Consider the following 21,304-nt stretch of genomic DNA (forward strand, 5'->3'; position numbering starts at 1 on the left):
GAGAGGGAGAGGGAGAGAGAGAAGGAGAGGAAGGGAGAGAGAGGGAGAGAAAGACAGAGAGGAAGAGACAGAGACAGAGACAGAGAGAGAGTGTGTGTAGGTGAATATCTCTTGAATGACAATGACTCCCAGCTCACTGACTTGGGATAATTTGGAAATTGCTTCTCGATTATCTGAATAAATGTCACTTAAGGCTTCAGTGCAATGGATTTTGTTAAGGAGCAGCCTGCAATGATAGAAAGAACCTTGAACTAAGAGTCTGGAGGAATGTATTGTACCCAGACTTTGCTGCTGCCTATGGGCACTCAGCTTCACTGCTTCCTGTTTCCTTCCCTGTGAAGTAAGACATTTGGACCAGATGGAAGTTCACTAATTTTTTTTTGGGGGGGGGAGTTGGGGGTGTCTTTATTTTATAATAATCTGAGAATAAAACTTTTTGAAGAACTCCATGATGCTATATGGATGTCTTCATAATTATTAGCATAGTATGGTGCAGTTTAGGGGTTATTAACCCCAGGTCAATAAACTCCCAGATTTTAGGGAGTTCATGAACTTGGAAGGGAAAAAATTATGAGCCGATGGAGATAAGTTTGATGTAATATATTTCTGTCTTCAATTAAACCTATGCGTGTGAGCGCTCACAAACATTTCTCTATTTTAATTAGCCTCTACTGAAATATAGCATTTCTTTCAATTATTTTTAAAATCCCTTATTCTGAGGAGTCCAGAGACTTCATCAGGTACAGCCAAAAGCATCCAGTATAAAAAAGCAAAGGGGAGGGGCAAGAAGCCCTAATGCAGTGAAAAGAGCTATAGATTTGGAGGCAGGAAAGACCTAGATTTGAATCCTCCTTCTGATAGGAATCCATAAGGAAAGAAATAGGCATTTATTAAATACCTACTGTGCACCAAGGCACTGTGCTAAGTGCTTTACAAATATTATTTGATCCTCACAACAAACCTGGGGGAAGTAGATGCTATTTCTATCCTTATTTGACAGTAGAAAAAAACTAAGGCAGCCAGAGGTTAAGTGGCCTGCCTAAGGTTACACAGCTAGTAAGTGTCTAAGGTCAAATTTGAACTCAGGTCTTCCTGATTCCAGGCCCAGTAGTCTATCTATTGTACCACCTACCTTCCTTTGGTACAGGAACTAGGAGGGCCCTAGTCTTTCCCCATGAGTGTGATTAAATTAGCAAATGGGTGAGGGTAATAGAGATGCAGTTCTAGACACAGTAAGAAGATGCTTCCTAAAGTTGGGTTACTTAAAAGTAGAATGAATTGCCTTGAGAGACAGTGGGGTCCCTTTCCCTACCAGTCTTCCCACAGAGACTGTGTGAAACCTTCAGTTCCCAACTTAGGGGTTGACAGCTATGAGAACACGCATATACGTTTCGTACGTTTCTTCAACAAGTTTTATTTTCAGACTATTACAAAACAGAGGGTTCCCACCCCCCAAAAAAGATTCCTACCCCCCAATCTGTTCCGAAATCCTTAATTCACAAACATAGAAACAGGAAGGAGTGAACAGAAGGTCCCATAGCTAGTTAGCAGCAAAACCTGGTTTCAAGGCCTAACTCTTAATTAGGAGGGGTGGTAGAGTATGTCTTATGCGCTGTTTAGGCAGGGATTATACCTAGTGATCTCTGATGCCATTTTGGGATTCAGTGATTTTACGTTACACAATCAGTAGATGATGGTATCACAGTCAGCCTTGACCTCAATCTCTCAGTACATTTCAAAAAACGCAGGAAAGCAAACTTGCCCACCAGCCTGGTGCATTTAAACTCAAAATGGTTTAGCTTCACCGGAGAGGGGAGCAACCACAATGGGGCTGGCATGTTTTACAACAGATTAGCAGAACCCTTCTTAAATGCAAACCCATTTTCTTAAGCAAGATTATAGAAAGAACAGAGGTAATATTTTGATGTTTGTCATGGTAATTAGAATGCCTGATGAGAATGCTCATTGAAGTGGGGAAAATTCTGACAACCCAGGAGGGGAAATTACAATATAGTCTGTTTGTGACACTCCATGTAATCCTTTATTATAGTGATGAATTCCTAAATTATGTCTGTGTCCTGACTTTGAGCAGTGACTTGGTAGATTTTTCACAGTAGTAAGCTGTACATTTTGCTTAAAAAATGAACAGTAAATCTCTGACATCATCTTCCCTTTCTTTTTTATGAACTTAAAAAAAAAACAGTAATGATGATGACAGGGCTATAAGGTTTGAAAAAGCACTTTATATATTTTAACTCACTCAGTCTTCACAACAACCCTGTAATACAGGTGCTATCATTGTCCTCATTTTACAAATGAGGAAATTAAGGCAGAACAGGGCATTAGTCAGGTTATAAAAAATGACTGTATCTGATGGGATGAACAATGGGAAAGAGGAAATAAAGCCAAACAAGAAAAAGAATGAGAGCAGGTAGTTTGCGTCAATCCACATTCAAACTCTGTTCTTTTTAGTTCTTTCTCTGAATGTAGACATCTCTCTCCATCATGAGTCTTTTGGAGTTGTCTTATAACCCTGCATTGCTGAGAAGAGTTCAGTCAATCAAAGTTGGTCGTCACACATACATTGTGTCTATAATTGTGTACAAATTTCTCCTGGTTCTGTTCTTCTCACTCAGTATCAGTTTGTATAAGCCTCTCCAGGTAAATATGAAGTCCATACGCTCCTCATTTCTTAAAGCAAATAGTATTCCATTACATTCATATACCACAAATTGTTTGCCATTCCCCAATTGATGGGCACCCCCTTAATTTCCAATTCTTTGCCACCACAAAAAGAGTTGCTATAAATATTTTTGTACATATGGGTCTTTTTCTCACTTTTATGATCTCTTTGGGATACAACCCTAAAAGTGGTATTTCTGGGTTAAAGGGTATGTACTTATTTATAGCCGTTAGGGCATAGTTCCAGATTGCTCTCCATAATGGTTGAATCAGTTCACAACTCCACCAGCAACACATTAGTGTTCCAATTTTTCAACATCCTCTCCAGAATATATCATTTTCCGGTTTTGTCATCTTAACCAATCTGACTGGTGAGATGTGGTGCCTTAGAGCTGTTTTGATTTGCATTTCTCTAATCAATAGTGATTTAGAGCATTTTTTCATATGCTTATACATATCTTTAATTTCTTCCTCTGAAAACTGCCTGTTCATATCCTTTGACCATTTATCAATTGGGGTATGGCTTGTATTCTTATGGATTTGACTCAATTCTCTGCATTTTTTTAGAAAAGAGGCCTTTATCAGACATTGGTTATAAAAATTCTATCCCAATTTTCTACTTCCCTCTTAATCTTGCTTACATTGGCTTTGTTTGTAGAGAAACTTTTCAAGTTAATGTAATAAAAATTATCCATTTTGCATTTTATAATACTCTCTAATTCTTGTTTGGTCTTCCCTTCTCCATAAATCTGACAGGTAAACTATTCCTTGCTCTCCCAGATTGTTTAGAGTATCAGCCTTTATACCTTGATCATGCACCCATTTAGACTTCATTTTGGTATATAGTGTTAGATAAAGGTCTATGCCCAGTTTCTTCCAAGCTATATTCCAGTTTTCCCAGCAGTTTTTGTCAAATAGTGAGTTCTTATCCCCAAAACTGGGGTCTTTGGGTTTATCAAACAATAGATTACTATAGTCATTGACTGCTGAGTCTCATGTACCCAATCTATTCCATTGATACACTACTCTATTCCTCAGCCAGTACCAAGTAGTTTTGAGGACTGCTGCTTTATAATACAGATTAAAATCTGCTATTGCTAGGTCACCTTCTCTAGCATTTCTTTTCATTAATTCTCTTGATATTCTGGACCTTTTGTTCTTCCAAATGAATTTTGTTACTATTTTTTTCTAGCTCTATAAGGTAGTTTTTTGGTAGATTGATTGGAATGGCATTAAATATGTAATTTAATTTAGGTAAAAGTATCATTTTTATTATATTAGCTCGACCCAGCCACGAGCAATTGATGTTTTTCCAATGAGTTAGATCTGACTTTATTTGTGTGAAAAGGGTTTTGTCGTTGTGGTCATATAGGTCCTGGGTCTGTTTTGGCAGGTAGTTTCCAAAATATTTTATAATGTCTACAGGAACTTTAAATGGGATTTCTCTTTCTATCTCTTGCTGTTGGATTTCATTAGAAATGTATAGGAATGCCAAGGATTTATTTTATATCCTGCAATTTTGCCAAATTTATTGTCTCAAGTAGTTTTTTTACTTGATTCTCTAAGTATATCATCGTATCATCCACAGAGTGATGGCTTAGTCTCTTCTTTGCCTAATTTGATGATTTCTTTTTCTTCTCTAATTGCTACTGCTAACCTTTCTAGTACCAGATTGAATAGAAGGGGTGATAGTGGACATCCTTGTTTCACCCCTGATCTTATTGGAAATGCTTCTAGCTTATCCCCATTACATATAATACTTGCTGATGGTTTTAAATATTATTTTAAGGAAGACTCCATTTATTCCTTTACTTTCTAGTGTTTGTAATAGGAATGGATGTTGTATTTTGTCAAAAGCCTTTTTCTGCATCTATTGAGATAATCGTATGGTTTCTGCTAGTTTTATTGTTAATATGATTAATTATACTAATGGTTATCCTATTGAGCCATCCTTGCATTCCTGGAATAAATCTTACCTGATCAATTTGTTTTATTCTTGTGATAAGTTGCTCTTGTATTTTTTTTTTAGAAGATAAAATTACATTTTAATAAAGGGAGAAGGGGTAAGACACCCAAACACTGATGACTCAGACATCCTCCAGGCTGGGGAGGGGGGGGGGGGGGGGGGTGGGTCTATGGATTCCCCCATACCACCACTCACCCCCTGAAGAGGGGGCAACAGAGATGGGGGGCACAATTTCCCTCCTTTGACAAGCATATCCGAAAGGCTGTGGGGACAATGGTGGTCTAAGGGGCCACTGTGGTTCTCAGTGTTTCTCAGGGCCTGCCCACATTCATTCCACCACTGAATCCATGTTGGAGTTTAGGTGCAGAGATCAAGCAATAAGGTGGGCAAGATTTGAGGAAGCTGAGGGTGGGGAGTGGGGTGGGGGTAGAGTAGGAGAGAGGCATGTAATCCAAGGGGCAGCCAAGGCTGGACCAGAGTGTGAGAATCCCCCAAGGCCTGGCCAGGCCAGGGGAGGGAAGAGCAGAAGGAGGGGGAGGGGTGGGCAGGGGGCTCCAGTCCTTGGTTATCAACTCTTGTCTGGTGGGGGGTCTCTGTGTACTGCGTTTTTCTTCATACTGTCCAAATATTCCTGTTGGGAGACGGCAAGGACGGAAGCCAGGATTTCATCATCATCCCAGTCGTTCAGACCAAAGGCGCTAGGTGACATCTGCTGGATCAGGGCCCGGCATTCCAGAGCAGGGTAGAGGGATACAAGGGGGGAGGTGGCTTGGTCTCCTCCCATCATCGACTGGCTGCTTGGACCTGGTGCACATGGTGAGGGGGGTTTGGCGAGAATGAGGGCATGGCCTGGTGAGGGCGGCTTGGGGCCCAATTCTGGGTGAAGGTCCTGCTGGTCAGGGGAGGGGGCGGTGCTGCGCTGCCTGGGGGACCTGCCACTCCACTCCTCCAGACCACTAGAGGCTGCTGCTGTGGCAGAGCTGCAAGTGGCGCTGGCTTTCCGGGGCTGGGAGAAAGGGCAGTAGATGCCCACAGAGTTAAGTCTCACCTGTGCTTGGCCCCTGACCTGCCGAGCTTGCTTCTCCTGGTCCTGAAGCCACTGCAGGTAAGACTCTCTGGCCACCTGCTCCTCAATGGCCTCATTGGTGGCTTCCCAGTCTGTGGCACGCTTCTTATCCTCCAGCATCTGCTGCTCAATCCAGGACTCCTCTGATGTTTTAATGGCATTCTTCATCAGGGACTGGTCAGCAAACCCTGGCTTGAAGGAGGGGAGCCCCAGCCCCACACCAATGGTGGCCTTGTTGGGGTTCACCACTGAGTTGTAGTGGACGTTGCGATGATAGCTGACCCGGATGGGCTCGTCCTCATTCTGCTGAATGCCATGAAACGTGTTGATGGGCTCCGTGCTGTACTGGTACACCTCAACAGGCCGGTTGTACATCTCTGCCATGGCCTGCATCTCGATGTGGTTCCCGTGGCAGTTGTTCTTCCTCTTCCGGTTGATGTAGGTGGTGAAGTCTTCGGTGACATAACTGGAGAAGTAGTCAGCATTCTGCATCAGATAATCCATGCAATGTTTCCGGACGACCTCATGCATGTCCTGGTCGCCATACACCTGGTCCGCCACTGCCCGGAACAAGCAGGCCCCATCCTCTTTCATCTGCTTGATGATGAACCCTTTCTTGTCCCGGAGGGCCTTCTCAAACCAGCGCTCCTGCTGCTCCACCGTGGCCGGGTCCATGGCCTCCACTCGGGCCGCCGCCGTGTCATACTCATCCTCGCTGTTGTAGCCGGCGCCGCCTTGGTCGTGCTCGGGGCTGCCCCCCGCGCCGGGGCCCACGCTGCTGCCGCCGCCGCCGCCTGGAGGCCCACCAGAGTTGCCGCCGGGGCCCGCCTGCTGCCGCCTCCTCTTGCTGTGGCTCGGGCCCGAGCTGCAGCCGCCTCCCCGGCCAACGCCGGGGCCGCCCACGGCGCCCAGGCCCAGGCCCAGCCCCAGTGCGTCGGCGGCCCCGGCGGAAGCAGGGCCCCCGGGGCCCGGAGGCGGCGGCGAGGCCCGCGGGCGGCCGCCCGATGACGGCCCAGCGCCCAGGCCGCCCTCGCCGCCGCCCGGACCGCTGGGCCCGCCGCCAGGCTCGCCGTCCGGGCCCGAGTCGGCGCCCGAGCCGGCGGGCGGAGGCCCGGGCGGCGGCGGCGGCGGCAGCCTCTTCTTGGGCAGGATGGTCATGGCGCTCTGGGCCCCGGCCTCGGCGGGCTGGGCCTGGGCCTGGGGCTTTGCGGCTCCGGCTCCGACGTCCCCTCAGGGCCGCAGGGGCGGGGCAGGAGCCAGGCCGGCCGAGGCGTGGGGTGCGGCCGGACCCGGGGCTGGGGGCCGCGGTGCGGGAGAGGCCGAAGGTCCGCAGGCCCCGCCAAGCCGCAGCGCCGAACGCCGCTCTCCTCCGCCTCCTTCTACTCGCTTCCGCCGCCGCCCGGGGCCGTTAGCAGGAGGAGCGGAGCGGGAGGTGGCGGCAGTGGGAGGGAAGGGAAGGGCAAGGCCAGGCCAGGCCAGGCAAAGGGAGGCCGGAAAAGAGCCCTGCTCTTGTCTTTTTGCTAATACTTTATTTAATTTTTTTGCATCTATATTAATGAGGGAAATTGATCTATAATTTTCTTTCTCCATTTTGTCCCTTCCTGATGCCATATTTGTGTCATAAAAAGAATTTGGCAGGACTCCTTCTTCACTCATTTTCCCAAATAGTTTGTAGAATATTAGAATCAATTGGTCTTTAAATGTTTGATAGAATTCACTAGTAAATTCACTTGGCCCTAGAGATTTTTTTCCTAGGGAGTTCGCTGATGGCTTGCTCATTTCTTTTCCTGAGATGGGTTTATTTAAGTAATTCACTTCCTCTTCAGCTAGTAAACAACACATTTGTAATTTCTTCTGTTACATAATAAAGGGAAATGAGAATTGAGGGTGTACTGAAGGCTGCTTTACCCAGAGAATTTTTTAAAAGGAATAAAGAATAGAGTTGACACAGAATTCCAGTCTTCTCCTTAGTTGATTGAATCTTTCTTTCTCATTAGGATATTCATCATGCATATAGGAGAAATAAAAAGCATCATATATTGACATACTACTTTTCCTATATCAATCAGTCAATATTGATTAAACACCTACTATATGTCAGATAGTGTGCTAAGTACAGTGTTAAGCCCTTTGGACCAATTAGGAAGACATAGAAAGAGGCAGAAAAGCCATAGTTTGGTGCAGTCGTCTGGAACTTGGTGTTAGGAGCCAGAATCTGCACCCCAGCTCTGATTCTTACTAGCTATATGGTCCTTTGACAGCATAGTATTATGGGAAAGAATGCTGGGGCTCGTGAGATTCTGCTAGACCTAGAGAAAGGACAGAAAGAAGGAAGGGATAGAGAGGAGAAGAGGGGAAGGAAGGAAGGAAAGAAGGATGGAAGGATGGAAGGAAGGAAAGAAGGATGGAAGAAAGAAAGAAAGAAAGAAAGAAAGAAAGAAAGAAAGAAAGAAAGAAAGAAAGAAAGAAAGAAAGAAAGAAAGAAAGAAAGAAAGAAAGGAAGAAAAGGAAAGGAAGATGGGAAGGAAGAAATATGGGAAGAAAGAAAGATGGGAAGGAAAAAAGAAAGGAGAAAGGGGGGAAAGAAGTGTGGGAAGGAGAGAGAGAGGAAGGAAGAGCAGAAGAGAGGGAGGGGAGGAAGGAGGAAAAAGAGGGAAGGAGGAAAGAAGGAAGGAAAGATGGATTGAAGCATTTATTAAGCATCTACTATGTGCCAGGTCCTATGCTAAGCACTTCACAGATATCCCATTTGATTCCCACATCCACCATGGGAAGAATTGTTCTTATAATCTCCATTTTACATTTAAGGAAAGTGAAGCAGACAGTAGTTAAATGATGATCTCTGGTCTCAGAGGCCACCCTGCCCAATCCCCTCATTTTGCAGATGAAGAAACTGAAGTCTAAAGAATTAGTGTGACTTTGCACAAGTAGATCTGGAATTTGAACCCAGGCTCTCTGTCTCCAAATCCATCACCCCCTTTTATTCTTTCACACTATTTCTCAGCCTGAGGTCCTGGGTTTGAATCCCACCAAAGAGAAATTTCCACTTTGATAGCTTTGGACATGTCACTTAACCTTCTGCACCTAGTTTCCTCCTCTTTAAAATAAGAGGATTGGACTAAATGATCTCCAGAGTCCCCTCCCATTCTAAATGGGAGTTATTCATAAAGAAGCAATACCTGGATTGTCCATATGAGCTCCAGACCATTCTTTCTTATTTCCTAATAAAGTGACTTCCGAGATCTTTGTTAGGTCTTGGCTATTATTTCCCTTTCCTGTTTCTTGGGGTTACAGATTTCTCCAATACTCTTGACCTTTTCTTCACTTATTGCACCTGAGAAACAGAATTAGAATTGGTAGAATTAGAAAAATTAGAATTAGAATTCAAAAATTAGAAAGTAGAATTACAAAATAAGAAATAGAATTATTAGTAGAATTAGAAAAAAATTTACTAGGGAAAAAAATAACATCAGACAAAGTTACAAAACTTAGAATCCTTCTGTAGAATGTAGAGTTGTGTAGAGGTCTGCTGGAGATGACTCATACCTGTCTAGACTTAAGAGAGTGATAACAAAAATGGTAGTGCTGCAAATAAAACTGAAAGGGTACTGTAAATACATTTTTACCCTAAAAGAACCATTTGTTAAACATTTCCCAGCACACTTCTGGCTGTAAAGAACCTTACAGAGCATTTTATTCAGTTCTGATGTAACATACAGGGTGTCCCAAAAGTTTTAGTGCAATTTTAAGCCACCATCTTGTATAAGGAAACCAAGACCAAGAGAATGTATATGACTTCCCCAAGGCTATATGCAGAAGAAACAGCAGAAATGAGTTTAATACACAAGTCATCCTTCCTCTACACCATTCTGTCTTTCAAAAATAATGGCCAGATTTACATAGGTATAGAGCTCTTTCTAAAATTCCTTTCTGGTTTTTTTTTGCAGCTATTCTTTTTCTTGCTAAACCATTTCTTCTAGGGCAGCATTTTGGTAACCTACACATGGCAGTTCCCAGTTGAGATATTGGATAGATAGGAATGGAAAAGTTTAGCCCAAAAAGTCATGTTGCCCATTTGTGGCCAGAGAAGGACCATCTGAGGATGACTAGTGATTCTGAATTTTTGTATTTCTTCTGCATGTTTAGCTTATATGAACACTGGTCAGAAATTTGGGGGAAATGGAGAGGAAGGGTTGGGGATGGTGAGGGAATTTCTGCTCAGATATTGTTGGATCAAGAGTCCTAACCTTTTTTTGTATCATGGATGCCTTTGGCAGTCTAAACTCAAACCCTTCTCAGAATCATATTTTAAAATACATAAAGATAAAACATATAGAATTGCAAAGGAAATATTGACATGTATTTGTCAAAGTAGTTTGTTTGTTTGAAACCTAAGGACCTCAACTTAAGAGCCTGTGGGGTGGCAGTACGTGAACTCTGAGGTCCCTCACAACTTGGGGATTCTACTTTCATCTCCCAATTCACTGTCTATCCTTCCCCATCTCCATGCTTGCTCACTATCTGGTCTGAATCATCTCCACACTAGCTGCCTGACTTCCCATGTGGCTACCATCTTCCCTCCCCACTTTCTAGATTACCTTTATGATTGATTGATTTTTCCCTTATTAAAATATAAAGTCCTTGAGAATAAGAATGTTCTTGTTTTCCTGTTTTTGTATCCTCAGTGATTAACATGAACCTGGCACATAGTAAGTACTTATTAAATGTTCTGTCTGTCTATCTCTCTATCCATTCATCTGTCTATATCTATCTGTCCATTCATCTGTTCATCCAACTATCTATGTATCTATCTATGTATCTATCTCTCTATCTATTTATCTAATGTGTGTCTGTCTATCTATCTATCCATCCATCCATCCATCCATTTATGTACTTATCTATCTAAATGCCTATCTAGTTATCTATTTCAGGAATTCTGTGAACTAATTTTTCCCACTAGTTATTAATCAGGTTCTTTTTTTTTTAAAGCAATCGGGGTTAAGTAACTTGCTCAAGGTTACACAGCCAGTTATTTCTGTGTGGTGCTAAGTATCTGAGCCCAGATTTGATCCCCAGGTCATCCCGACACTGGAGCCGGTTTTCTTACTCACCTGGCCACCCCTAAGCAATTAGGGTTAAGTAACTTGCTCAAGGTTACACTGCCTGGTGTTTCTGGGTGGGTGCTAAGTGTCTGAGCCTGGATTCGATCCCCAGGTCATCCCGACACTGGAGCCGGTGCTCTTACTTGCTGTGCTACCTGGCTGCCCCAAGTCAGCTTCTTTTTAAAATCCTAACCTCTGTTTTGGAGAAGGAAAGTGGCATCATGCATCAGTCTAGAGAATATAAGAGAAAATTGGGAATTCTCAGTTTCAGCAGAAACAAGTGACATTGGGAGAGGAATCAAAGGGAAGAAAAAAGGAAATTTACATGATAACTCTGTTAATATATTTTAAAGGAATAGTAAGTTGTATATAATAGATTTGTGATTTCATGTGCAATTATCTTTTTATTGTACAACATTATGAAAATGCTTGTTTTATTCCATAAATTAAAAATTAAAAGGCCTCTGACCCAACACTTCAGGGATAATGAGAGCTAACGTGTATAGCATCCACTATGTGCCAAGCCTTGTGCTAAGTGCTTTATGATTATTATCTCATCTGACCTTCACAACAACCCCACAAAAGTCAATGCCATTATTATTATTCCCATTTTACAGATGAGAAAAGTGAGGCAAACAGAGGTTAAGTGACTTCCCCGGGCTCACACACCTAAGAAGTGTCCAAGGTCAAATTTGAACTCAGCCCTTCCTGGCTCCAGGCTCAGCTGGCTCTCTGTCCACTGTCCCAACTACTTGCCTTTTATACACAAAGTAGAAAGCGAAATCAAAAGGAAGAGAGTACTAATGATTGCAGAGGTCCAGAAAGGCCTCCTACAAGAAGGAGTAGCCAAGATGAATCATTCGAGGGTCCTGTCTAGATAATAGCCAATAGGCCAGTAGGGATGGGCTGTAGAGTGGATGACAGGGGAGTCATATAACTGAGGAGTATGAGTTTCCAAGGGAGGTCCTTGTTCCCTTTGTCCAGTCAAATAAGTCAAATGTTGTCAAAAATTAATTCTTAGAGATATCTTTTGTTTTTAAATCACCAAAATGGACCACTCTATCCTTTTCCTCACGCCCTCCCAGGAACTCATCCCTTATGAAAGGAATAAGAAAAAGATGATGGAACTCTCAGTAGCAACAAGTCATGACCTGGAGAAAACAGTCAAATAGTGGTTAGTGTTTTGGGCATGTCCTAAGCATCAAATCAAAGGTGTGAGTGGACATTCCGGATGCTTGCTGTTGTCTCTAGCCTGGTGGCAGGCTTTTCTAATGAAGGAGTGTTAGTGCAAGTTGCCTGAAAGAGATACTAATGGAAAAAGGTACATACATGGGAGAAAACCATCCCCTTTGTGGTCAGCACAGTGATGAGTCTGTCCAAACCTGGCGTGGATGGTCCTTGAACAGACCCAAGCATACAGTGCCAAATGATTGTCAAACTCAGACTATGAAACATGAATTTCGATTATTTGACTGACAAATAAAAAATGAGCCATACCTCAAATCTTTTTATCTCTATACAACCAGATAGAGCTTTCATTGCTGTACGATCATTTCAGTCTTCTCTGACTATTTGTGCTCCCATTTGGGTTTTTCTTGGCAAGGGTACCGGAGTGATTTGCCTGTTCCTTTAGTTTCTTCTCATTTTATGGATGACGAAACCGAGGTAAACAGGGTTAAGTGATTTTCCAGGGTCGGTGTCTAAGGGTGGATTTGAACTCAGATCTTCCTGACTCCAGTCCCAGTCCCATATTCACTGAGCCACCACTAACATGTTTCCAAGGTGTGTAACTTTTTTCTCCCAACAATTCTGTGAGATTGAGGATTATTGCTGCCCCTTCCCCCTTTAACAGATAAAGTGACTGCTGAGTGAGAAGCAGGAAAGCATTTTTAAACACCTATTATGTATCAAGCATTGTGCCAAGCACTTTATTGATATTATCGCATTTTATCCCCCTCCCTCTAATAATCCTGGGAGGATACAAGAATCATATGCTTTTCCCATTTTACATTTGGGGAAACTGAGACAAATAGTGCTAAGAGACTTGCCCAGGGTCACACAGCTAGTAAATGTCTGAGGCTGAATTTGAAAGTAGGAGTTCTCCACTGCAGGCCCAGTAGCCCATTCATTGAGCTGCCCTTTAGAGCTTTCATTACACATAGATAATCATTGAGTACCCAGCATCCTCTTCATCTCACATTGAGGTATCAGAATGGGATTTCGGTGGAGATCTAGATACATAGAAATAGAGAGAGATGTGGTAATACCTTGGGGGAAGGGGAAAATATTTTTACTAGAAGATTCAATCATGAATTGACCCTTGAGCTCTGGTTCTCATTCAGGGCTTTTTCTAAGTTTCTGTTCTTCAGCTAAATGTATTTCATGCTCCATAATTCATGTTTGATAGTAATTTGCTACACTATACTTTCCATTATCCACACTATCAGAAGAAAGTGCAGGTATGTGTCTTCAGAACCTCTAGTCAACATTTCCACTTAACTTTGGAATATATTATTATTATTTTCCCCAGAACAGATTAACCTCCTAAATAAAGTGTTCATGTAAATATTAAATAACTTTACAAACCCTAGTCACTGAGAGGAAGTCTTCATGTGAGTGGGAAGCAGCTAGATGGGGTAGTGGCTACAGCTTTGGCTTTGGAGTTTGGAGGACCTGAATTCAAATCCTGCCTGTCTTTTCCTTATTATGTACCCTGAGCAAATCATGAGTTTCCTCAAATATAAAAAGGGGGTAATAATAGAATATAGATGAGGAAACTGAGGCAAACAGGATTAAGTGACTTGCCCAGGGGCACCCAGCTAGTATGTATCTGAAGTCAGATTTGAACTCAGGTCCTCCTGACTCCAGACCCAATGCTCTATCCATCGTGCAACCTAGCTGCCCCACATACAAGATGCCAACATGTCAAAAAAGGGAGCTGTGGCTTTCCAAATGTTTTGCAGCAAATTAGCATCTGTTTAAATCAATGGTTCTTAACCTGATTGTATAGATTTCAGGGGGTCGGTGAGCTTGGATGGGGAAAAATGCATTTTTATTGTGGTTTGTTCTTCATTCTCAAAGAGGACTATGACATCAGGAAGATGATGCCATGGCTTGCAAATACATTGGATTTCAGTGAGGCAGGGCTGTGCAAAGTCACCAGCCTCACTTTCTCCTCCAGAGTCATCTGGGTCCAGTGACCCAGATCAGGATGACTAGAGACGGCCCAGCACACTCTTATTATCTCTAAATAAATGTAAATAAATTAGATGAATTTTAAATAAATTAGAGTGCTTTTGGGGGGGTAATCCTATATATTTTATTCATTTCAAAACATGATTCCAAGAAGGGATCCATCAAAGGGTTATAGGACACAAAAAAAGGTTATAAATCCATGCTCTAAATCTTTTCTCTGCCCCTCCCAACTTTCTGGACTAGTCCACTGGGCCTTCCTGCTCTTCTATGAATGGAGCATCTCTAGCTTCCCTCGTCTGAATGTTATCATCTTCCCCAAGTTCCGCAGAAATCAAAACAGATGAAGTATTTCCTTTTGCTGAAAAGTAGGTCAATTCCTTGTTGTTTTCTTTCAGAGTCTAGAACAGTACCACATGCAGATGGGCACTTAATAAGCGTATTTTGATGATAATGATTATGACTACAATTCCATCTGCAATTTAGTCTTCTGTTTATTAAGAAGCACTTACAGTGTTTGACAATCTTTAAGCACTCATAGTAGGGAAGGAAATAAATTAGATTGAAATAAGCTACCCAAAGATTCCACAATGGGAATATTTAAACAGTCAATCTACATTCTCATTCACTTTCTTCTAGAGGAAAATGAGGCCAAGATAAGGAGTAGAGCCCATTGGGATTTGATCCCATTTGTAGAGTTTTCTTTCCATGACTGTCTAGGATAGGACTGGTAGGAAACCTCTTATCAGATAGTCTCTAGAATACTTGGACTGAGATGGGGACTGGGAAGGTCATATGGGGCTGTAGGAAGTGTCCTGAATTTGAATTTAATGGAGTCTTGGCTTCAAGTATTCAGAGAGAAAAAAAGTAGATAGATAGGAACTGACTTGCTCAATGATGCCATTGGATGACACAGGCAAAGGAGAACTATTTAACAGTTATTTTGATTATGGTTTTGGGAGGATAGGGGCAAGGAGAATAATCTTTAGACTGGAAAGAGCAGAATAAAAATGAATAATAAAGAGTCAATAGTCAACATAAGTAGGGTAAGCCAAATATAAGCCCTAACTGCCTTTGGTGAGTTCCAGTCACCAACACCACATTGCTACATCCCAGGATCCTAGAGGAAGCAGTGCATGTGATGGCTGAGACTCCATCAGTGATCTGTCAAAGATGTAAAGAAAGGTGCTAGAAGGCAGAAGGACAAAGGTCACACCTATTTTCAAAAAAGCAAAGAGTTGGATTTGTAGACTATTGACCACTAAGCTTGACTTAAATTCCTTGAAAAAAATGTAGAATTTATTATGAAAGAGATGATTAATGAATATCTAGGAAAGAAAGTGGGAATTACAAAGAGCCAGTATGACTCTATCAAGAATAATGCCAGACTAACCTAATTTCATGTTTTGACTGGGCTGCTAGACTGTTAGATTAAAAAAATGTCCTCTAAAGAAATTAGCTAAATTTTAGCAAAGTGTTTCTTCTGGGAAAGATGCAGAAATGAGGACTAAACAATAGCTCAGTACGAAAAGTTTGGAATTGATTGAAGGGCATTGAACCTAGAGTAGTTGTTATTGATTTGATGTCACCTTGGAATACTGTCTCTCATGGAGTGCCCCAGGGATCTGTTCTTGGCCCCATGAATTTTATCCATTAGACATAGATGGTGGGCTTCTGAATGTGAGGATAACACAGAGGAGGGATGGCTAGCTAATATTCTTGGTGACGGAGTCAGAATTCCATAATGTAGCAGCAGGCACTAGCCAAATCTTAGAAAAAAACAACGAATTGGTCATTCTAACTGAGGAGACGTGTGTCTGTAATGCTGTATGTAAGGTACATGAAATGAAGGGATACGAGGTAGTTTGGAGGGTTATTCAGTCATTTTCAGTCACGTCCAACTCTTTGTGACCCCATTTGGAATTTTCTTGATAGAGATAGTGGAGTGATTTGCGTTTTCCTTCTCCAGCACATTTTATAGATGAGGAACTAAGGCAAACAGGGTTCAGTGACCTGCACAGCTAGTAAGTGTCTGAGGCCAGATTTAAACTCAGAGGGATGAGTCTTCCTTTCTCCAGGCCCAGAACCCTATCCACTATCACTTTACTGTCCTAGTTTGGAGAGAAGGGGCCAAATTTCAGTTGAAATTTAATGGGAAAAACATAAAGCTTTACACACCAGTTTTAAAAAAAGACTAAGAAATGCAAAATCAGGAGATATAGCTAAAAAATAGTTTATATGAAAAATATCTATCAATTTCACTGATTCCAAGCATAGCATTCTTCAGTAATGTGATATGCTAGACAAAAAATTCAAAAGTGATTTTGGGGTGCATTAAGAGACTTTTAGCTTCCATATTTAAGGAAATGATAATCCTACTGTATTCTGCTCTAGTCAAACCACATACAGAGTGGGTGAGCAAATCTGGGTGCTAAATTTCAAGGACATTGATAAATTGGAATATGTGCAGAGGAAGGCAATCAGAATGGTGCACGGCCTTGAGTTTGTGGCAAATGAGGACTGATAAAAGGAACTGAGATTTTGAGGCTTGAGAAGACTTAACTCAACTTTATAACTATCTTCAAATATTTGAAGAGATAGTATGCAGAAGAAAAATTCAACTCTTTTTGAACTCCAAAAGTAGAATTCTGAATAATGGGTGGAAACTACAGAGAGACATATTTAGGCCTGATGTAAGGAAAACTCCCTGACAGAGCTATCCCAAAAGAACAAAGGGCTTCTCTGGGTGTTCATATTTTTCCTTCAGAGAGGGCTTTAGGCAATGACTGATTGGCTATTTGTTGGGAATGTTAGAAATGCATTCTTGTTTTGAAACTAATGGAATAAGATGGTCTTTGAATCTTCACACTCTGAGACTCAATAATAATTGATATAATGCTTTAAGGTTTGCAAGGCATTTTACAAATATTTCATCTTTTTATCCTCACAACCACCCTAGAAGGTAGGTGCTATTATTATCCTCACTTTATTGTTGAGGAAACTGAGGCAGATAAAGGTTAAGTGACTTATCCAAGGTCACACAACTAGTAAGTGTCTGAGACTGGATTTGAACTCAGGTCTTCCCAACTCCATACCCAAAGCTCTATCCTCCCACAGTGCCACCTAACAAGTTCTATTTGATTATATTATATCCAAGGCCTCTTCTAGCTCTAAATCCTATAATCCTCAATATGATTTGTCAGCTCAGTTGCACCTGAATATCCCACCTAGTTGTTTTACCAAAATGTTCACAGACTAAACCGAGCAAACAAAAAGACATTGATTTAGCCTCTCTCAAGTGTCTAAAACTCTTCCCTGTTCTGTTCTGGTACAAACTCAATTCAAACCCATGGAATTCTGCTGGTCTGTAAAACAATGTCACAGCATTCAAGTCCTAGAAGTTTCAACATTAGTCTGCACATTGTGTATTTCGATTTGCAAAACTAAGTCCAAAGAATCAGGTATATAGTTCATATTCTGTATTTACTTCTCTGTGTATGTCTTTTGATTAAAAGATCAATATTCTTTGTCATTAATATTATTTTAATCAAGTGGACACAGAAACACCTCCATTCCCTGAATTTTCCAGATAAAGGGAATTGTGACTGTGTTCCTCACCCTGTCTTTGAGAGTTAAAGTCATGGAGAAAAAAAGAAATAAAACTTAAATTACAAGAAATCCCACTGAGAAAAGTTCTTGGAGAGGAACCAGTGTAATACATAGTCCTTTTAGATCTTTCCAGTGGAATTCATGTTGAGGAAAATCCGGTCCAGCCTCTTCCCTCATTACCTTTGTGATAACACCATCTGGCCTTGCCATATAGAATCCAAAGCAATTTTATTTCATGAGCCAAATTGGACTCAATGAGAAATGCCCAAGTGTAGGCTGGGTCCCTGAAATAGTTAACAGAGTTTACACATGCTGTATCTTTAACCACTTCTGTAAAAACACAAAGAATGTGAAAAATCTGAACTCACATGTGGTTTTGGTCTAATCTTAGTTTAAATCTCCCTACCAGGCTTCACTGCTTCCATGACTATGAATCTATTAAAGAAGAGACAGAGAGGGAGAGAGAGAGACAGACAGACAGACAGACAGAGACAGAGACAGAGAGATACAGAGAGACAGAAAGAGACAGAGATAGAGACAGACAGAGAAAGAGAGAGAAACAGAGACAGAGAGAGAGATAGAGAGATACAAAGAGAGACAGAGACATTTAGAGACAGAGACAGAGACAGAGACAGAAACAGAGACAGAGAGAGAAAGAGAGAGAGAGTATTCTTTCTGATGCTTTGCCTTTAGTTTCTAGAGTGAATTTCCTCACTCAAGGTCCTTGTTAAAATTGGCTCACCTCTTTTAAAGCATTTAAATTGCTAGATGGGTATCTCTTGCTAAGTTAAGGCCTTCCCCCAGAACATTGTCAATATATCTCAACTATAAGCATTACATTGACAAATATTCTGCATGCATTTTGTTCTATATGTGGCCCATAAATCATAGCATGGAACGCCAGCATGAACCAGAGGAATCATTTAATCGAAGTCTCTTCCATGTCCTTTTGAGCTCTGACATTCTGTGTTCCAGTTGGAACATCTACCTATAGCCTACTGGCTATTTGAAGGATCTGTGTTCAAATCCTGCCTTGGACACATATCTCCATATGACCTTGGTCAAGTCAGTTCCCCTTTTGTGTCTCAGTTTTCCCATCTGTAAAGTTAGGGCATTAGACGATATGATCTCATGAGTCCCTTCCAGTCCTAAATTTGCCATTCTAAAGTTCTGTAGCTGGATGACATGTGCTTAGATATAAACAGTTATCATCTGTGGAAAGGGACCAAACTGATTCAGGTGGAATTATCAATGGATTCTCCATGACTTGATCCCTTAAGGCTAGTATATATTGCAAATGGATGTCAGTCATGGTCCAGAGTATCAGGTATATTTCATATTCTGTATTTATTTATCTGTGTATGTCTTTTGACTCAAAAATCAATATCCTTGGTCATTAATATTTCATTGGAAAGAAGTGCAAACAGTCAAGCCAACAAGTTATAAAACATTTTAAAGTACTCACTATATGCCAGAGGCTGAACTAAGTGAAGGAGGTAAAAAGAAAGACAAAAATCAGCCCTGCCCTCAAGAATCTTACATTCCAATGGGAAGAGACATGTAAATAGCTAAACTGTTGTTGTCTGGGGGTTTTCAGTCATATCCAATTCTTTGTGGCCCCATTTGGGGGTTTTCTTGGTGAAGACACTGGAGTAATTTGTCATTTCTTTCTTCAGCTCATTTGCAGATGAGGAAATTGAAGCACACAGGGTGAAGTGACTTTGTCCAGGTTCACATAGCTAGTAAGTGTCTGAGGTCAGATTTAGACTCAGGAAGATGAATCGTCCTGCCTCCGGGTCCAGCACTCTATCCAATGTGCCACCTAGCTACCTTGTAAATAGCTAAGTACATATAATGTATAGAAATTAGAAAGTGCTCCCAGAAAGGGAGGAAATGGGGAGGGAGAACTTTTAGGGAAGGCTTCTTATGGAAAGTGGAATTTGACAGGAGTCTTAAAGGAGAACAGTGGAAGAAAGATGTGGAAGTGAAAAGACGAAACATTTCAGGCATGGAGATGGGATAGAGTATTACATGTAAGGAACAGCAAGCCAGTGTCATGGTTGTAGAGTACAGAGAAAAGAGTAAAAATTGATTGTTGAAAAAGTTACTAAACAAATATTTCTAGCAGTTCAACATGTGGTTGGCAAAGAATTGGAAACTGAAGCGATGCCCATCAATTGGGGCATGACTGAACAAATGATGGTATCTGAGAGTAATGAAATGCTGTTGTGGCATAACAAAGCATGGAAGGAATGGTTCCAGAGAAACCTGGGAAGACTTGTATGATCTAATGCAGGATGAAACTAACACAATTTACATAATACAACTTTGGAGGGGAAAAAAACAACTTTGAAAGATTTAAGAACTATAATCCATATATCTATCAGCCTTGATTCTAGAAGACTGATAATGGAAATGTTACCTACCTCTTGAGAGAGGTAATGGACTAAATATGCAGAATTGCATATAGACACAATTTTTTGATACGGTCAATGGGTGAATTATTTTATTTGACTATGTATATTTGTTAAAAGGCTATTGTTTTTTTTTCAGGGTGTAGTGGCAAAAAGAAATTTAATATTGATTAATTGAATAAAATTTCAATTAAGAATAAATGTGGGGATTAAATGAGATGAAATATGTAAAGTACATGATTGATTAAGAAGTTGCTAAGTGGGGCAATGGATGGAGCAGGACCTGGAGTCAGAAACATCTAAGTCAAATCCAACCTTATATACTTTCTAGTTATGTGACGCTCCTCTGACTACCTCAGTTTCCCCACCTGTAAAATGAAGGAAATAATAGTACCTTCTTCCCAGGGCTATTATAAGGGTCAAATGAGATAATAATTTTAAAGTTCTTAGCATGGCGTCTGTCACATAGTAAGCACTAGATAAATGTTAGACAGGTGGATGGCTCAATAGATAGAGTGCTAGTCTTGGAGTATGGAAGACTCATCTTCATGAGTTCAGATCTAGCCTTAGACACTTACTAGTTGTGTGACTCTGGGCAAGTCACTTAACTCTGTTTGATTTAATGCACTGGAGCAGGAAATAGTGAACCATTCCAGGATCTTTGCCAAGAAAACCCCATGAACAGTAGTAGTAATCTTAAAGTGTTGGACATAGTTGAATGGCTGAACAACAGCAACAGATGAACATGTTATCTATGATGATTGATGAGAGTCCCAACCAGCAGCAAAGTCATGTCCCTCACTTTGAGACCCTCCCCCACAAAATTAAAGATAATACCACTTTGACTACATGAATCTCAATTTTGTTGTAAACCATAAAGCCTTAGAGAAAAAGAAGCCCTTTTTTTTAACCACTCATTCAAATTTCTGGCAAGAATCCTGTTCTTCAATAGATTCATCAAAGAATTGGCAAGTTTATTTAGATATGAGAAAATGGACACTGTGAGCATCCCATTAAAATGAATACAAAACCAAGAGTCCCAGAGAGATCATCCTAACCAGGATCCAACAGTTACTCATTGTGGTGCCATTGGCAAGTTATTTAATTCTTCTGAAACTCAGTTTACCTACTATATGAAATAGGTATAATTAGATATGCCTCCCAAGGCAGAAAACTTTAAAATGCACTATGGATTGTAGACTTAAGCAGGAATAACTTTGGAAGGTTTCAAGTCTAAACCTTTACTTTATTGGAAAGGAAACTGAGACCTAAC

General features: G+C 41.2%; 2 protein-coding genes across 2 annotated transcripts in view; one reads left to right on the forward strand and one right to left on the reverse strand.

Annotated features, from left to right (window-relative positions):
* LOC138161063 (transmembrane protein 132C-like) overlaps positions 1-21,304 on the forward strand; it is a 611,235-nt gene that overhangs the window by 280,983 nt on the left and 308,948 nt on the right. The gene's annotated exons all lie outside the window — the stretch shown is intronic.
* LOC138161823 (OTU domain-containing protein 5-like) lies at positions 5,199-6,872 on the reverse strand. The gene is made up of 2 exons (XM_069089164.1): positions 5,697-6,872; positions 5,199-5,654 (listed from the first exon to the last, which is right to left on the reverse strand). The coding sequence occupies exons 1-2, from the start codon at positions 6,870-6,872 to the stop codon at positions 5,217-5,219; spliced, it is 1,614 nt and encodes a 537-aa protein (XP_068945265.1). The 3' UTR covers positions 5,199-5,216.

This window comes from Petaurus breviceps, unplaced genomic scaffold, assembly GCF_028583685.1.
Source record: "Petaurus breviceps papuanus isolate PSGF00001 unplaced genomic scaffold, PetGlider_PUasm1.0 100, whole genome shotgun sequence".
Lineage (NCBI taxonomy): Eukaryota > Metazoa > Chordata > Mammalia > Diprotodontia > Petauridae > Petaurus > Petaurus breviceps.

Excerpts from the sequence above, each read along its gene's own strand:
- LOC138161823 (XM_069089164.1), bottom strand. The coding sequence starts at position 6,872 with ATGACCATCCTGCCCAAGAAGAGGCTGCCGCCGCCGCCGCCGCCCGGG. Across the intron at positions 5,655-5,696 it reads AGGTCAGGGGCCAAGCACAG|CCCCGGAAAGCCAGCGCCAC; the intron begins GTGAGACTTAAC and ends CCTTTCTCCCAG.